At 36.0% G+C, this 20,385-nt stretch overlaps 1 protein-coding gene across 1 annotated transcript; it reads left to right on the top strand.

Moving 5' to 3' along the window:
- The first annotated feature begins 14,959 nt into the window (after positions 1–14,959).
- LOC106390292 (protein ASPARTIC PROTEASE IN GUARD CELL 1) lies at positions 14,960–16,995 on the top strand. Its single transcript, XM_013830724.3, has one exon. The coding sequence runs from the start codon at positions 15,164–15,166 to the stop codon at positions 16,667–16,669; it is 1,506 nt and encodes a 501-aa protein (XP_013686178.1). The 5' UTR covers positions 14,960–15,163; the 3' UTR covers positions 16,670–16,995.
- Positions 16,996–20,385: the final 3,390 nt, after the last annotated feature.

Here is a 20,385-nt window from a genome sequence, read left to right on the forward strand (position 1 = left end):
ATATCCCGAGGAATTTCCGAGGATATTCCGAGTAAACACAAAATTTGGTTTCTTCGGAATTTCCTCGGATATACCGACGGAATTCCGAGGAAACATTAATCCGTCGGAATATTCTTATGGAATACCGAGGAAAAATGTATTCCTCGAAAAAAACCGATGAATTCCGACGATATATTATAGCCGTTAGAGAGCCGTTGGGGGATTTTAAAAATTCCGAGGAAATTCCGACGAACTAGCTGTTTCCGTAGGAATTCCGTCAGAATTTCCTCGGGCTGTCGGCAGGATTTCAACTATAAATACAAGCACCCCTCCTCCTCTTCATTCACTCTATATCTTCATCCTCCCTCTTACTCTCTTTACACACGAATTTGATTCATAAAAAAACATGTCTTCTTCAAATTATTTTCGTTCTTGGATCGATCGACCTCATTTGGATCCGAACACGAGATTGCTTACGGAAGAATACCAACGAGGTATAACCGAATTCATGGGGTTAGTTCACCGACAACCGGAAGCAAAAACAGGTATGTTAAGATGTCCTTGCTCTAATTGTAAAAATAGAAAGGTTATTAAAGAGTGGGATGTTTGGACTCATCTATATTTGAGTGGGTTTACACGAAGTTACAAAATTTGGTATCATCATGGGGAAACTGATTATGAACATGGTAGTACTAGCGAACCTCAGCTAGCGGTTAGATTAGAAGAACCAAGTAGAACGGATGTAGATTATGGTGTAGGTACTGAGCAGATGGTAAATGATCATTTTAGAGGGGAAGATTTACCCAATGCACAAGCTAGGAGATTTTATGATATGTTGGATGCTGGAAAGCAACCATTGTACGAAGGTTACAGAGATGGTCATTCAGCTTTATCATCTGCTACAAGATTGATGGGCATTAAAACAGATTATAATTTGGCTGAAGACTGTGTGGATGCGATTGCTGATTTTGTAAAAGGTATTCTACCCGAGGATAATGTAGCTCCTGGTTCATAATACGAGGTTCAGAAACTCGTAGCTGGTCTTGGTTTATCGTATCAGGTAATAGATATATGCAGCGACAACTGCATGATTTATTGGAGGGCGGATGAACAGCGGGTTACATGCAAATTTTGTGGAAAGCCTCGTTATAGAGATACGAGTGGAAGAGTTCCAGTACCATATAAAAGGATGTGGTATTTGCCTTTGACGGAAAGGTTGCAGAGGTTGTATTTGTCTGAACGCACAGCGCAACCAGTGAGATGGCATGCAGAGCACTCAACAGATGGTGTGATCAGACATCCTTCAGATGCAAAAGCGTGGAAGCATTTCCAATCAAAGTATCCCGACTTTGCGTATGAGAGAAGAAATGTCTACCTTGGTGCATGTACTGATGGTTTCAGCCCGTTTGGCAAGAGTGGAAGACAGTATTCTCTATGGCCAGTCATTCTTACACCATACAACCTACCCCCAAACTTGTGCTTGCGACGATAGTTTTTGTTTCTCTCGATTCTCGTTCCTGGACCAGAGCATCCTAAGAGATCACTTGATGTGTTTCTTCAGCCACTAATATATGAGTTGCAACAACTATGGGCTCAAGGTGCTGAAACATACGATGTTTCGTGTAAAGAAAACTTTCAAATGCGGGCAGTACTAATGTGGACAATAAGTGATTTTCCAGCATATGGTATGTTATCTGGATGGACAACGCATGGAAGACTATCATGTCCATATTGTCAAGATAACACTGATGCTTTCCAACTAAAACACGGAAGGAAAACGTGTTGGTTTGACTGTCACAGGAGATTCCTACCACCTGATCATCCATATCGTAGGAGTAGGAATTTGTTTACGAAGAAGAAGAGGGTATTTGACAGTCCACCTCCGGAAATTTGTGGGAAAGATTTGAAGACACAACTAAGAGATTTTGGTGCAGAAAGGACGCCAGACGTCGGTGGACATGAGCGTTTTCCGGTAGATGCTGTTGGAGACCTATATAACTGGCACAAAAAAAAGTATTTTCTGGGATCTGCCATACTGGGAGGATCATCTGCTAAGGCATAATTTAGATGTCATGCATATTGAGAAGAAATTTTTTGACAATCTCATGAACACGATCCTTAATGTTCAAGGTAAAACAAAGGATAATTTGAAGTAAAGACTGGATTTAGTCGATATATGTGCTCGTTCAGAACTTCATATTGATGAGAATGGTAGGGCTCCTTTTCCCATATACCGACTTGATGCAGAGGGAAAATATGCGTTCTTTGATTGGATTTCAAACGATGTGGAATTTCCAGACGGTTACGCATCTAATTTGCGTAACTGTATCGACATAAAGGAAGGAAAGTTTACTGGCTTGAAAAGCCACTATTGCAATGTAATGATGCAGCGCCTCCTTCTGTTTGCCTTCAACGAACTATTACCACGAAATGTTCATGAAGCAATTGCAGGGATAAGTGGTTTCTTCCGCGATTTATGCACGAGATCAGTGACTCTTGAAGGTATTGAAAATTTGAAGACTAACATAGCCTTGATTCAGTGCAACCTTGAGAAGATATTTCCTCCCTCATTTTTTGATGTTATGGAGCATCTTGTTATTCACCTGGCAAGAGAATTGGAACTTGGTGGTCCTGTGCAGTATAGATGGATGTATCTGTATGAGCGGTATATGTTCCATTTGAAGAAGATGGTGAAAATTTTAAGTAGGGTGGAAGGTTCTATCGTCGCACAGATGATCAATGAAGAAACTTCAAACTTTGCCGAGTACTACTTTCCAGCAGAAGTTCAGACCAAAAACAGAAGACCTGCTCGGCATGATGATAGAGGCGAACGGACAACATATCATGTTACGGTTCCAGACATTTTCACAGACGTTGGACGACTTAGCAGAAAACCAAAGGACCGTCGACTTACTGAGCAGGAACGCAGTAATTTGCAAACATATTTGCTCACCAACTGCGAAGATGTTCTTCAATATGAGAGGTAAATAAATTAGCTTGCAAATTTTTATTTTAACAAGTTGAAATTTAAATCTTAATTAATTACATTATTGTCATCATATGTACAGGATTTTCATGGTAGAAAAGCGGTTCGAATATAGATACGCCACAGAGGACGAACTAGAAGAAATGAAGCAGAGAGAATTTTCTGGATGGATGTTTACTTATGTGAGTGCTTTACACAAATTAAAATATCATTTATCACATATTTATACTAATTCACATTTATTGATATAACATATATATGTGCTATTAATATAGGTGTCTGCTGGTTTGGCCAGAGGTGAAACATTTGACTATTGGATACGCGAGATGGTCGTTGGACCAAAATTTGTTGTGAAGTCATATCCGAGATTTTGTACTCGAGGATATGCATTCACAACTCAGAAGAGGAGACGTTCGAGTACGACTTATGATGCTGGCGTTTGTTCTGCATCAGGAGATGATGTATACTACGGACACATACGTGAGATTTTGGAAATCAAGTATTTGGGCATGGTTGGATTGCGCTGTACTGTTTTCTATTGTGATTGGCACGACAACACTATAGATCGAGGTGTGAGAACAGATGCAATTGGTGTTACATCAGTAAATTCGAGGCGAAAGCTGCAATGTTAGGATCTTTTCATTCTTGCTTCTCAGACCGATCAGGTAATTAAACGTTAATTATTTAGAATGATTCATCATCATGTGTATTAATTTATAATTTTACTAATAATTTTTTTAATGTTACAGGTTTGTTATATCAAGTACCCCCGGGTAAGGAACAGAGATGATCTATGGGTTACTGTTACAAGACTCAACCCGAGAGGCCGAGTTCAGGGAAGTTTTGAGCTGGAAGACCCACTACAACCAAGCACATCCGGCAACTTAAGTGCAGCAGAAGATTTAGCTGGAGTTGGCCTTGTAGTCGATTTAACCGACTTCGGAGAGGAAGCCGTCGTTCACGTAGAGGATGAACCAGTGATTGGAGAGTTTCACCAAGAACCAGATTCAGATTCATCTGGTGATGATGACTCGGAAACAGACTAGCATCGACTTTTTTTTTTTTTAAATACAAATACCGAGGAAATTCCGAGGGAAGATAAGGGTTTCCTCGGAATAGACCTTGTCGATTTAGGGATTTGATTATAGAGTCTTTTTCCTCGGAATTCCTTCGGAATATTCCGACGGAATTCAGAGGAAGATAAGGGTGTCCTCGGAATTCCCTCGGAATATTCCGAGGAAATTCCGAGGAACTAGGGGTTTTTAACCGAAAACAACGTTTTGCGGATTGAATAACACGTATATAACCTTCATTAAGTGTCTTAACCAGATTATGAAGTCAAACTTTGGTGTTTTACCCAATAACAAACACTTTTACGATTGCATGAACGAAAACCACACAACATAAGAGAAACACTTATAAACTTTAATAAACGGTAAAAGGAATACTTACAATTATTTTTGAAATTTGTTATTTCATGGTTTATGATCATCTATACAAAGAATCCTCAATGGTATGCATTACAATTGTATAAGAAATGAAATACGGCAAAAAAAATCGATGTTTTGAAACCCCAAACACTAGTTCCTCGGTATTTCCTCGGAATATTCCGAGGGAATTCCGAGGAAGATAAGGGTTTTCTCGGAATTCCCTCTGAATATTCCGAGGAAATTCCGAGGAAGTAGAGTTTTTAAACTGAAAACAACGTTTTGCGGTTTGAATAACACTTAAATAACCCTTATTAAGTGTCTTAGACTGATTATGAAGTCAAAAATTTGTTCCTTACCCTATAATAAACACTTTTCCGATTGTATGAACGAAATCCCCACGACATAAGAGAAACACTTATACACTTTAATGAACGGTAAAGGGAATACTTACAATTCGTTTTGAAATTTTGTTATTTCATAGTTTATGATCATCTATACAAAGATTCCTCAATGGTAGGCATTGCATTTGTATAAGAAATGATATAGGGCAAAAAAATTTAATGTTTTGAAACCCCAAACATGTGTTAATCGGAATTTCCTCGGAATATTTTCATTTAACCGGGCAAACCAGCCGCGAAATATTTCGCGAAAATTGAAATTGGAATTCCGAGGAAATTCCGACGGAAACTATCCATCGGATCCTAGGTTTTATAACCACGAGCCGCTTCTTCTTCCCCATTTCTCTCTTCTTCCTCTCTGGCTCCTTTCCTCTCCTCTCCGGCGATCTCCCCCTTCTCTCCGACGATATCTCCGGCCAATCCTCTCTAAACCTACACAAATCATGTAAGGACCCTATCCCACTCTCTTAGGTTCTATTTGTTAGGTTTTTTGTGTAGATTTGATAGATTTTTGTTAGGGTGATTGGTTAGGATTGTGATTTGGTTGTATAATAGGTTTAGAATTGTGATTTGGTTGAATAATTTGTTCTGTTGAATTGATTTAGAATTTTTTTATAATTTTTTTTTTATTTTTTTTGTATTTATAAAATCGCTTTTTGTATATAAATTCGATTTTTGTGTATAAATTCGATTTTTGTATTTTACAAAATGATTTTTGTATATAAATTCGATTTTTTGGATTTTACAAAGCGTTTTTTGTATATAAATTCGATTTTTTGGATTTTACAAAATATTTTTTTAATATCTATAAAACTTTTTTTGTGATTAAAAACAATTATTTGGGATTTTCAAAAAAAAAATATATATATATATAATATAAATTTCTATATGTATTAAACATTTTTAATAATATTAAAACTATTTTTTGTAATTATTAAACTATTTTTTATTTACTAAAACTATTTTTTGTTTATTAGAACTATTTTTATATATTTATTAAACATTTTTAATATCTGTAAAACTTTTTTTGTGATTAAAAACTATTATTTGGGATTTTTTTTTAAGAAAAAAAAATTAATTTATATATTTCTATATTTATTAAATATTTTTTTTTAATTTACACGTCTAATGATGATCAGACCCGGCCTCGACAGCGTCGTGGTCGTGGTGGTACGGGGAGCCAGTCTCGGGATTCCAGCTATTTTCAGGATTCCCCTTCGCCCCACAGCTCCTACCATACATCTCCCTCTGCTGCACCCGCTTATGTTCCTCTCGCTCCCGCTGCTGCACCCGCTCCTGCTCCTCCGGGTCCTCCGGGAGTGATGAGTGTTGCGGAGTTGGTTCGACAGTCCGGTCGTGACCATCTTCCCTATCTCACTCCGTATCCACATGGACGGGGTTAAACATGGTAATTAAACATATTTTTTTTCATTAAAATTTGATTCATTATTAAGCGTTTGTTCTTTTTATTAGGTTCAACCGATCCGGGACCGGGATCAGCGCATGGATCAACCGTATGATGTACTCGGCCCTCGACAAGGGACATCCGACTTTCACTCACTTCCCTACCGACAAGCAGCATCTGTCGTTTCGTCAGTTTGCGGTAAGTATTCGAATTTTTTACTTATATTTTTAATCTTTAATATATATTTTCTACTAATTGTGTTTTTTTTTTCAGCAAGAATTCAACTGGAATTCCGATGAGACGCTCTTTATCTATCACCACTTCGTCCATAAAGTTATGGACAACTATGGGAAGCAGATCCACGAGTAGAAGAAGAAGTGGGAAATCAACAAGGTTCGATTTAATTTATTAAACAATTTTTTAATTTATTAAACTATTTTTTAATTTATTAAACTATTTTCTTTTTTTTTTATTAAAAGGTCCCAAAGTCGATAAACAACACGGTCTGGACGGAGTTGTGTGCGCATTGGGATAAGGAAGAGACGAAAGAAACTTCTTCCACCAACTCCACCAACCGCAGGAGCGACCGTAAATGGAAGGGCGTCTTCAAGCATAACTTGGATGCTCAATCTATTGCCTCTCCGGGGGATCGCAAGGTAAGTTCAGCTGCTTTTTCTTCAATTATTTAAGTTCTGAAATTTTATTTTTTGTCCATTTCTTCTAATTTCTAATGTTTCTTTAATTTATGTTTTTTTCAAGGCGGAAGAAAATGATGGCGAGCCGGTTGATGATCTCGCCCTAATGAAGAGGGCGTATACCAACAAGAAGACCGGCCAGATTGATGACGGTCTTGTGAGGGAAGTGGTCACCCTGGTCCAAACTCAGGTACAAGACGAAATTTCTCAGCTTCAAACCGAGGATGACGCTTCGACGGCTTCGACCAACTTGTCCCGGTTTCGAATCAACGAAATCGTTGAATCCGTAAGTTCTTTTTTAAAAGTTCAATTCATTTATTTCTTGATTTAAATTTGGCTATTTTCTATTTCAGTCGGTTCCAAAGAAGAAGGGACGTTTGGTCGGTTTGGGTCGTCGCACCCGGTCGGTTCCTCCTTCTTATGCACCACCGCCCTTTGTTGATCCAGATGTACTTACGGCTCAGTTGAAGGACAAGGATGATCGCATATCTTTGTTGGAGACCCAGATGGCGGCTCAACAGGCGGGCTATGAGGCACAGAGGAGGCTGAACCAGCAAATGATGGAGGACCAGCAAATGATGGAGATGATGGAGATGATGTACCCGAACGAGGTGTTCCCGGACGTGCCAGACCCGTAGTTTTTTTTTTTTCAAAAACTCGGAATGTTTTATTTTTATTTGTACAACTTTGAATATTAACTAATATGTTTTCAATTTTAATTTTAATTTTATATTTTTGAATTTAAATTTCAAAAATTTTATTTTTTTAAAATTTTTTATTTTTTTAAAAAAATTCCGAGGAAATGAACCCTCGGAATATACCGAGGGACATGTTCCTCGGAATATACCGAGGGACTCATTCCTCGGAATATACCGAGGGACTCGTTCCTCGGAATTTCCCGAGGGCTCCGTTCCTCGGAAATTCCCGATAAAAATTCCGAGGAACATTTCGTCGGAACTTCCGAGGATTGGACCATCGGAAAGTCCATCGAAATATCCCGAGGAAGTTCTCCCTCGGTATATTCCGAGGAGCTTTCCAACGAACTGGTGGTCCTCGGAGTTTCCTCGGAAATTTGTTTCCTCGGAATTCCGTCGGAAAATTCCGAGGGATTTCCGAGGAAAAATGAATTTCCGAGGAGTTATTTCTGAGGACTTGTTTCGTCGGTATGTCGTCGGAATAACGTTATTCCGACGACATACCGACGATTTTTTCCCTCAGTATGTCGTTGTTTTCTTGTAGTGTCTGTTTAAAGTTTTCAAAACTATATTTAAAGTTTTAAGGTATTTTTCTCCAAAATCATAATTTTGAAACTTAACTTCAAAATTATTTATATTTTTCGCTATCGTTCTTATATTTTTCATAATAAACGTAAATCCATTAAAAAAATTAAAATAACTAACACATATGTAAAAATATTACTGTAAAATTAATTAATAAAATATTACACTAAAATATAAAATTATAAATCAAAATACATGATTAGATATTAAACTACAAGCTAAATAATACATTATTTCATAAAATTATTTATGTAATGTTCTATCTTTGATTACACAAAATATTGTGGATAATATTTTGGAGATTTTGGAAGTTTCAGAATAAATTTACCAGACTATTACTATTGTTGTAATATTTAAATTTGTATAATAATTATATATTTATGTATCCTTAAAAAAAAATTTGTTAAAGTTTTTTGTAATATTTTTTTTGTCTAATTTTATTTTTAAAATATTATAAATCTTATTTATTTTATTTTTTATGTTTCAAACTTGAGTTTATAAAAATAAATTTGAAAACATTTATGAAATATAAAAATTTTAAGAATTAAAATGATAAATGAGAAAATACTATAGAATCATAAATGTTATGTGTAATTAATTGTAAAGACCAAAATGCAAATTAAAAGATAAAACATCAAATTTGAAGTTTTAAGTATTGAAACTTCAAATATAAAGTTTCACTCTCCGAAACTCTAAATTTGAAGTTTAAAAAAAACATTTGGAGAGCAAAAAACTCTATATTTGAAATTATAGAGTTTCTTTTTTGGAAATGCTCTTACAATTAATAGACAAATACTAGTAGGGGTGGGCACTTCGGTTATTTTCTCGGTTCGGTTCGAGTTTGGTTCGGTTTGGTTAGTTCGGTTCTAGTATTTTTCCAACTGAAGTAAACCATAGTTAGTTTGGTTCGGTTTGTGTTCAGTTCAATTTATATTGGGTCTGGTTTCTGTTCGGTTCGGTTTATATTCGGTCTGCTTTGTATTCAGTTCGGTTTGTATTCGGTTGGGTTTGTTTTTTGGATCGGTTAACTAGATTCTTCTTAGTTTAATTTTTTTAAGAGAAATTGTGTTTTACAACATAAATTATGTAGACATAAACTATGTGAACTAAATTCAATATAAAACTGAAAGAAAAACCTTTAAGAAATCATAAAAAGTATATATAAGAATTAAAACAAATGAAAGTTAACTAAAGTAAAAAAAAAACAACATCATTAGTAATGTCTCTTATATCATTAAAAATTTAAAAACCTGCAATGAATGAAATATTTTAAATCAAATATTTTGATGATTACATATTAGGTTAGAAGAATTTATGTTAATGAATAAAAAAAAAATATGTGGTTTAGTATTAGAATTTTAGTATATTGGTATTACTAATATTTTTAATATAAATAATAACAAAAACACATCGGTTTCTCGGTTCGGTTCGGTTTTAAACCGAACCATTCGGGTTGGGAAAATCTTCAACCGAATGGTTATAGACTTTGGTTCGGTTCGAATCGGTTTTGGTTCGGTTGGTTCGGTTGGACTCGATTCGATTCGGTTTTTTTACCCACCCCTTATACTAGTATTACCCCCCACGTGCTACGCACGGGTAGTTTCTTCCTTCCAAATTTATGATTTCTTAAGAAATGTAACTCTTACATTAAAATTACAACCACACGGGACAATAGAAAAACACACATGCAATTGTTCTTCTTACAATTTAAATGCAAATTTATAAAGGAACTGTCTAACCCCTATTAAATGAAAGAAAATAACTTGTTCTAGGGTAATCAGCTACTTAAACATAAAAATTATATCTGATATGATCATTATAAATCAATAAATTCATGTCATAAAACTGAAGTAGATGTAAAATTTAAAAGTATTAAACTTGATATGCCAATATTGTTGTGGTGGTTTCATGTCTATGGCAGGTACGTGAATACTTGTTCTTTTCAATCTTTTATGGGTTAAAATACGGTATAAATTTTGTCAAACATCTTGAGCATCCAAATATAATATCAAGAATGTCCGATTAGATATAATAAAATTGATGCAAAGCCACACAAGTAACTTCATAAAGATAAACTACAAAACATATATGTAAATATTTAATAATCTTGCTTCTGAATTGAAGAAAATAATCGCAAATTTATAGAAAGTTGGGCCCTTCTGAATGAGATCGTGAATTATGAATCCTTTTTTGCTGTGTGGATTTTTCAGTAAGTCTCTCTCTCATACGAAATCATGTATTTTTTTTTTGTTAAATTCTTGAAGTTATGGTTATATAATTTTTTGTCTTTCCAAATAACTAAACTCCTAATCTTTCTCAAAACATAATTTGTTACCTTAGAGCATGATTAACCCGGGGTTATTAGGATGGAGTTCTTAGCGGAAGTTAAGAAACTGTTTCTTAATTTTTAATTAAAAAAACTAAAAATCGATTCTTAAATAAGGACTTTAAGAAACGGTTCTTAGCCTTTTTAGTTAAAAGTTAAGAAACAATTTCTTAACTTCCCGCTAAGAACTCCACTCTAAGAACCCCGGATTAATCATGGTCTTAGTTGCTGATGAAGTTCTTATTTCCCATTCTTATATTGAAGAATTAAGCTTTGATTCAAGTGTCATCTTCAATCTGTAAGATACAAAAAATAATATAGTTATAAATCTGTAAGTTTTTTTTTGTATAGTCAAAATTGTAACAAAAACAAAAGGAGGACAATGAAGAGAGAGTTAAAAAGAGCAAAGAGAGAATAAATTAGTAATTAGAACTTTATAAAAGGTTAAAAGAACAGTTTGAAATCGTGAGCCAAATGAACGTGGAATGAAAAGTTTTATTTTGTTTGTTAATTGTGTGTTTTATTTTTTGTTTTTGTTTTTTTAACTTTGCTATGTGTTAAAATTTTGTTGGTCATGTGTGACTTGTGTTTTAGTATATAAATGTAAACCGTAATTAAAAAGTAAACTAGGTTAAGAGGCCTTCAACCATCCGGTTCTAATAAAATTTCGGAAACCAGTGGCAAGTGAACGCTTCCTAATTGTGTTATCAACAAAACCAATTTTCAACACTCATACTTGACAAAAAAGATTCGGATAGCAGATCTCGGCCGTAGCCCATGCCCATACAAAACCATTTATTTACGCTGCCATAGCCCATTATCAGGCCCATACAAAAATAGTTCCATTCTCGTGCTTGTTGCAAACAGCGAAAATCTAGACATAACTAGAGTGAGGTTGCGGAAGTTTGCCGATAGGAGTGGTTGCGATTTCTACCAGTTTTAAGAGATTTATACTCCATTCTCGTGCTTGTTGCAAACAGCGAAAATCTAGACATAACTAGTTCAAACGCAGTGAGGTTGCGGAAGTTTGCCGATAGGAGTGGTTGCGATTTCTACCAGTTTTAAGAGATTTATACGACTAATTCCATGGTTAGAAATTGGTGCGTTTGTGAAATACTTATAACTGTTTAACTACCAAATGCAGCATCGGTTAAATAATAAATTAACAATATTTACATTTTATATAATTATAAAATATCAAAAATCATAATATTATAATAAATGTAAAAATTATATTTAGAAAGTTATAGTTTAAATTTTTTAAAATTATAGAAAATATTATTATTTTTAAATTCTATAATATTAATTAAAATATAATAGATATATTTTAATATTTTTATAATTCTAGTTTAAATTTTTTATTGAGTATTTTTATTTTTGTATTTATATTGTTTAAAAAAGAAAAAAAATATTCTCCCGGAAGTTTTGCAAAAATAAGATTTACTTTCTTACTAATTTCTCTTCGCATGCCTAGTGTAATGGCACAGTCGCCCTAACTGAAGCATCAATTATATTGTCTGTTCGTTTCTTTTCTTTGCAACCTTGCCATTGACAAAGGGAAACTTTTATTATTGCGTCTTCATTATAATGTTCTTAAAGTCGTATAGAACTTAAAAGTGATTCCATATCATATCATGTATATTATTAAAAGAGAAGTATCCATTTGAAAATGTTCTTAATTCATTAATTAAACTTTTTTTTTTTCTTGTTTTTTTCAGTTACATTTATGAAATATTCTAAAACGAATAAAACTGTCTAATTTATTACTTGTCTTTTCAGTTACATTAATGAAATATGTTTAAATGAATTTAAACTTCCTATTTTATTGTTTGTATTTTTCAGTTACCTTAATGAAATATCCTTAAATAAATTTGGACATAATGTCATTTAATCAACCAAAAAAACTCATGAGTTATCCATATGTGTATAATTTTAATAATGAAGATTTTTAAAAACGTGCATCATTAAAATGTTACCTAAAACATGCAGCACTAATATATAACATGCATCAATAAAACTAGAATTTGACTCACAAAATTGTACGTATATTATTTTCAGTTGATTAAATTTAAAAATAATTATTTATTCAAAAAATATTTAAGAATGACTATGTTTTTAAAAATTATATGGTATTATTTGCTCATAACTTATTTGTCATTTGATAAATTGTTAGAAAGAAAATTTTAGCATAATATAACTCAGTTGTCATTTGCTAAATTTATGGTTTTTATTTATATTTTTTATTATTTAATTATAATATTTTTATTTTATATTTGAAAGATAAATGAATTTTCTTTCAAACAATATTTTTGTAAATGTATTTTTTTTAATAATCAATTAAAATTGTTATTATCATTGAATATCATTATTTTTGACATAATTTGAGTTTTTGTTTACATCAAAACTTATCATATTTTAGGATAATTTTAATTTAAAATGTAATTTTCATATTTTTCAAACAAATTATAAAAATATTTTTTAAATATTTTGTTATAATCGTTAAAAAAATATTGAGTTGCATTTCAAATAAAAAGGTAAAGATATTAAAAAATATTCTAATTAAAATATGTAAAATTTAATATAGTTTTAAGAAAATGATCAAAATAAAAAAATTACACATAAAATAATCATGATTTTTGTTAACTGGACGGATCATTATTTATATGATATCGCACACGAAAGAAAAATTTCTGTTTTTAAAATTATCTAATTAACTCTATACTCATTTTTTTATATTTTTATATTTTTATATGATATCACACATTCGTAAAAAAATAGATAGTTTAAGATGCAAAAAATTTTTTTTTACTTAATGAATATAATATGAACGAATATTACAAATACATCATTTAATAAAATAAATAATTAAAAACCTAAAATTCATAGGATGTATAAGTATATAATAAATCGTTATTGATTATTGCATTAATCTTGTTTAGGGATAAAGTAAAGTGAGTAATAAAATGGATATAATAAGATGGAAACAAAGAAATAAATGAAACCCAACAACCAAGGCCGAAAGGGTGCGTTACCATATTAATTCAGGGAAAGCGAAATAAACCCAACTCTCGTCTAACGAAGTAAACAACTTACCCACTTCTCTCATTGACTACCATTTCAACCTAATCCAGAGTCCAGAGAGATCAAAACCATTGATGGCTTTTTTTTTTTTTTTTGACAACTGATTTGCATTAATTAAAATTAGAGTTTAAGGGTTACAATCGCTTGGGCCAGAATGTAAGCAGACCTTAGCATATGAGTCTGCAAACCCATTAAAATTTCTCTTGATGAAAGTTAAATAACAGAAACGAAAAAACCAATTGAAGATCGTAGCGATGTCCGAAAGCACTCCGTAGAGCTCAGTCGGATGTCGTCCCGATGATAACGCTGCAACGAGCATTTGAGAATCTGATCGGAGCCAGATGGAGTTGAATCTGATATCAATCGCGTGGAGGCGAGCGCTTCTTATTGCTAAAGCCTCTGCCATTAGTGCCGACGAGACGTGATCCTGAGCCAAAGACCCGTGAGTCACCTCTAATCCTTCCTGATTTGTGAAAACCCACGCCATACCCGCCTTTCCCGACATCGAGTGCCACGCCGCGTCGGAGTTACAGAAGATCTTACGAGGGCTCGGCCTCTGGTGGTCATGGGGGTGATTGATGTTCGATTGGCTGGTAAAGCCATTGATGGCTAATAGTATAAAGATACCCCAATGTGTCGAAGTTATGTACAAATAAATAATTATTAACTGCACGTAGTCACACATTTCTAGGACAGGTCCAATCCCTATCAACTACCACCTACTACACATGTCCGTACACTTATATGCTGTAATTTGTGTTTAAATTCTACCCAGTACAATTATACTCAACTATGCAGTAGTGTTTTGGGTATAAGTATCAGTATTAATACATGTTCGAAGCGCTAATCGGATAGTAACCCCGGACCTAGCGAATTACTAAAAAATTGGAGAATATACGAAAATTACGTGGAACCTAGTTTTAAATATAATTAAATATATTTATAATATAATTAGCTAATTTTAAACATGATGACATATGTTCTTAGACATAATTATATAATTTTTATATATAATTTTAAACACCCTCGTCGAACATTTAGATTATGGTGTGTTTGGTACAAAAAATCCTTAAATGAAGTAATTATGTGTTTATTTTGGGTTTGATAACTAATTGTAATTATTTAGTAATGAATAATTACACAAAATCTGTAAATAATAAGTAAACAACAATCAACTGTGTTTTAACTTTATATGGAAGGAAAAAAAAAAACTTAGGCGGTCTAGCGAAAATTAGGCGGTCAACGCGGGAATTAGATGATCTTACGCGGATCTAACGCCTGGCTACACCGATTTGGACATATTCGACGCAGTCAACGTCTGAATAACGCTTAAGCGGCCAGGCGGCCGCATTTTTGAACGGAGGTACTAATGTCTAGTATTTATGATTTTTAAAATTATATAAAAAGCCATAATGTGAATCCCAAATAGTTACATCGATAGATTTATTGACGTTAGCTTTTATAACCACAGCAATTCTGGCGTGACTCTCTCCGCAACTTTTATTTTAATTTTCTTCTATAAGTATTAACATTTCTTTCACTTTTCAGTCTTCCACTTTAACCCACTATATTCGCCGGAAACAATGGCTTCCACGCGATTATTCTCCCTCCTCTCCGTCTTCACTCTCTCTCTTCTCCTCACCACCACCGATGCTTCCTCTCGCTCTCTACTACCTTCACACGAAACCACCGTCCTCGACGTTGTCTCATCTCTCCAGCAAACCCAACACATCCTCTCACTCGACCCGACTCTTTCCTCACTCACCACCACCACCACCACAATACCCGGATCCGACCCGGTTTTCCTCAACTCATCTTCTCCACTATCTCTAGAGCTTCACTCCCGCGACACTCTCGTCGCATCGCAGCACAAGGACTACAAGAGCCTAGTACTGAGCCGACTCGAGCGAGACTCATCCCGAGTCGCCGGAATCACCACCAAGATCCGATTCGCCGTCGAGGGCATCGACAGATCCGATCTCAAACCCGTTTACAACGACGAGACCTTATACCAACCCGAGGATCTAACGACGCCCGTCGTCTCCGGAGCCAGCCAAGGAAGCGGCGAGTATTTCTCCCGAATCGGAGTCGGAACTCCGGCGAAGGAGATGTTCATGGTGCTCGACACCGGAAGCGACATAAACTGGATTCAGTGCCAGCCTTGCTCCGACTGTTACCAACAATCCGACCCGGTTTTCGACCCGGCTTCGTCCTCCACGTTCAAGTCTCTCTCTTGCTCGGCCCCACAGTGCGGTTCTCTAGAAGTTTCCGCTTGTCGCTCGGACAAGTGTCTCTACCAAGTTAGTTACGGAGACGGATCTTTCACCGTTGGAGATTACGCTACCGATACGGTGACGTTTGGAACCAACGGTAAAGTAAACGACGTCGCTTTGGGATGTGGGCACGATAACGAAGGTCTTTTCACGGGAGCGGCCGGTTTACTCGGTTTAGGAGGTGGAGCTTTGTCTATGACTAATCAGATTAAAGCGACGTCGTTCTCCTACTGCCTCGTTGATCGTGACTCGGGGAAGTCCTCGAGTCTCGACTTCAACTCGGTCCAAGCCGGAACCGGAGACGCGACGGCTCCGCTTCTCCGCAACAGCAAGATCGACACTTTCTACTACGTCGGACTCAGCGGGTTCAGCGTCGGCGGTCAGCAAGTCTCCATCCCTTCGTCGGTGTTCGCCGTCGACGCTTCGGGAGCCGGAGGAGTGATCTTGGACTGTGGAACCGCCGTGACTCGTCTCCAGACTCAGGCCTACAACTCGCTGCGCGACGCGTTTGTTAAACTCACGGCGAATCTCAAGAAGGGGACGTCGAGCATCTCACTCTTCGACACTTGCTACGACTTCTCGTCTCTCTCCACCGTGAAAGTCCCGACGGTGGCGTTTCATTTCACCGGTGGTAAGTCGATTGATTTGCCGGCGAAGAATTACTTGATCCCTGTGGATGACGCCGGAACGTTCTGCTTTGCTTTTGCTCCGACGTCGTCTTCTTTGTCGATCATCGGGAACGTGCAGCAGCAAGGGACACGTATCACTTACGATCTGGCGAATAATCTTATCGGATTGTCAGCGAATCAATGCTAAAGGCAGTGGATGATGATGATTAATAGGTTTTACAGTTCTATCAGTAAAACTCTTATTAGTTCTTGTTTCTTTAATATGGATTACAAAATCTTAAGTGTGAATGTTTCCTTTATCTTTTTATTTAATTAATCGGTAGTTATTTTCGGCTGTTTATCGATTAATAAATAGGATTAGTATAAATTTGAAAATGCTGTCTGAGGGAGAAGCTTTTAGTTATTTGTTTGATAGTTTCTTGTCTTTGTGAGAAAGAGCATGTCAATTTTATATAAAAGCAGGGTCTTATTGTAACAAAAGAAAAGTCTTTAAAACACTTTTGTTGTGGCCCCTATCTTTTATATTTTAAACTGTTGTCTGAATCTACCAACTGTATGAAACAGTCAATGTGAAAGTAAAAGCATGATTATTCAGAGATTCTCGGTGTGGGATTCTTAGCGAAATATAAAAACTCGTCTCTTAATTTTTAACTAAAAAAGTTAAGAACCATCTCTTAAAACTCTTATTTAAGAGTCGGTTCTTAACTTTTTTAGTTAAAAGTTAAGAGACGGGTTCTTATATTCCGCTAAGAACCCTACTTTAAGACCATTTTTAACGCAAGTGCTTACGCCCAATGCTTAGGTAATTAATGATTTTTTAAAAAGAAAAATGGGATTAATTAGAAAACACGGCGCTTAAAGAGGGAGTAGAAGAATCGGTGCTAAATGGACATGTGTTGGGCAATGGTTACATCTCTCTCTCTCCCTCTCGCACAAAACGCATCGGTTTCTCTCTTTCGTCGTCGTAGACGAAACCGCGTCTCTCCACCTCTCCTCGTCGAATCCGCCGGTGCTTCTTGTTTTCTCACCGATCGGTTGGAGCCGTCGGCATTTGTGTCGGTGGAAAGCTCGTATCTGTCGGTGGTCTCGCCGATCGTGTCCTATTTGATCGCCGACGACGCGTCTCTCAAGCTCTCCTACACCACACCGCCTCTCATTCTTCATCTCTCCTCGGCGACGAATCGCGGCGTCTCCCTCGGTGGCTCAACCTCTCTCTCCACGGCTGAACTCGACGAAGCGAAAGGTAAAGCAGAGTAATTATCTGTTTTAGTCTTAAACTTCCAATTGATGCATGTCTTAGATCGTGGTCTTAGACTGTCTTAATCTGTGAATTGATGCATGTCTTAGATTGTGGTCTTATTACACTGTCTCTATTTATTTCAACTTGATTTGTTTGCTTCATATAACCGGTCTTCTTCTTCTCCATTTTGATTTGGCTTTTTCTGTGTGTGCTGAGATGGTTGGGATGAAGAGGACATCAATGTTCATAACGGATCAAGATACATCAAGGTCCGTCTAAGATGGTTTGGATCAAGATGGTTCGGGTCAATGGTCTAAAGGTTCGACTACAATGGCAATAAAGGTAACACACAACTCCTGCATATAGTCTCAGCTTGATGTTGATTTAGTTTGTGTGTGTGACTGCTTGTGCTTTTGGTTTGAATTGAAAAGATTGAGCTCGGTTTTATGCTTTGGAATTGAACTGATTGTGCTTTTGGTCTGAATTGAATTGATTGAGCTCGGGTTTATGCTTTTGGATTGAACTGATTGTGCTTTTGATGTTGATCTCGTTTGCGCCTGTGAACTGATTACTTTTGTGTTGTTGAATTGAATAGAGTTAACTCGGTTTTATGCTTTTGGTTTGAACTGATTGTGCTTTTGATGTCTTAGATCAATGAATAGATTCAACTGATTATTTTTGTGGTTTGGATTGTATAGATTTATTGCCATTGTACTAATAAATAGATGTGTTAGATAAATGTGTTAGTTGATGTGTGATTAATGCGTTAGATAAATGTGTTAGTTAAGGGTCTAGTCGACATGGTTGGGTGTTGAACTCGTTGATCAAATGTGATCAATGCCTCTTTCCCTCTTCTCTTCTATAAAAAAATATCCTTCTTCTACTTCTACTTCTCATTATTTTCTTCTACTTCTACTTCTCATTACTTTCTTCTTTTCCATCTATCAAAACTGACTTTTTTTCTTTCTATGTTGAGACATTCAAATATGGATTCCAATACATATATATCGTTCTCAAACTTTGTAGACCTTCTGAATAGTCAGCAGGAGACTGTCTTTGGTGAATGCATATATATATCACTCGGCCTTGGTGTTGCTCCCCGATGTGGGACTTTTGCTTCCCTTTCTCCTTCATTTAAGCCGAATTGGCTTTTATTATTATGACCCAAAGGTCCATTTCTTTTCACAGATTTTTAATTATTCTGATAAGCCATGGGCTTAGAATAATTGATCCAACAATCCCCCACATAAATAGAAATGACTCTAAACATATGCAGACTAAATGCAGACTCGAAGGACTCTAAAACTATACTTATTTTAATCCTGACTAGACTAGACAGACTTATCAAGAGTGTTTGCGAAAAATTCACTGTGTTTGAGTTGGTGGCATTTTTAAGCCTTGAACCACTCATAGTTAATATATGTCGGGTTTACTTTACCAGAAGGTTATGTCTTGAACCAACCGGTGTTTTATGTAGACCGAGACAACATGCATAACGCAGCTTCATTTTCTCGTAGAACTTAGTTCTCTATTGTGTTCATTGTGGCTCTGAACTATTCCTGGTTTTCATGAGTGAACTTAGAGAATATAGCCTTGCATTTATTCTCCTAGAAACGGCCTTATTTCACAACTCTCAGCTTCATTGAAAAGCTTCCTCCAAGCTATGCGGATTTCAAGAACTATTTGAAACACAAGAAGAAGAAGATGGGGCTCGAGGAGCTCATCATGAGGCTTCAGATGGAATCCAGAAACCGAACTGTTGACAAAGTCACTGCTAAGGAGCACAGTGTCAACATGGCTGAGCACAAAGGCAAAGGAAAGGCACACACTAATTCTCCTGCCAGGCCTTCCAAAACTGCTGCAGCCTTGAAGGCTTCTGGAAAAAAACTTCAAGAACAAAGGTATTGAGATCAATACGAATGTAGAGAAGTTCAAGGGGAAATGTCACTACTGCCACAAAGTGGGGCACAAGACTGTTGAGTGTCGCAAAAAGATCAAGGATGAGAAGGCTCAGGCAAATCTCACTGAGGAATATCTCGTTGATGTGATGACTGAAGCCAACATGGTTGAAAGCAACAACCCCAAGGAATGGTGGTATGACACTGGTGCAACCACCCACATTTGCACCGATAGGGCGATTTTCAGCACCTATCAGAAAAGCGAGACTCAGGAGAAGCTCAGGAAGGGAAACACTGCAGTCTCCAAGATTGAAGGACGCGGCAATGTGATTTTAAAGATGACATCTGGACGTGAGGTCACTCTGACGAATGTGAAGCATGTGCCTGACATGAGGAAAAACCTGGTCTCCGGAACCTTGCTCAGCAAGAATGGATTCGCCACAAGTTTTGAGGCGAACAAGCTCGTGATTAGGAAGAATGAGATGTATTTGGGAAAGGGGTATGTTAAGGGTGGACTTGTCAAGTTGAATGTAATGACAGTTCCTCCGAAAGTTGTAGCTCCAAAAGTTTCAATGAATAAGAAATAGCCAGTTGCTTATTTGGTTGAGTCTTTTAATATATGGCATGAAAGATTATGCCATGTAAACTACAAATCTATACAAAGATTAATGAATTTAAATTTAATTCCTAAATGCAAAACAAGTAAACAAAAATGTGAAATATGCGTACAGGCTAAGCTCACAAAAACGCCATCATCTCATGTTG

The sequence above is a fragment of the Brassica napus genome, chromosome C1, assembly GCF_020379485.1.
Source record: "Brassica napus cultivar Da-Ae chromosome C1, Da-Ae, whole genome shotgun sequence".
Classification (NCBI taxonomy): domain Eukaryota; kingdom Viridiplantae; phylum Streptophyta; class Magnoliopsida; order Brassicales; family Brassicaceae; genus Brassica; species Brassica napus.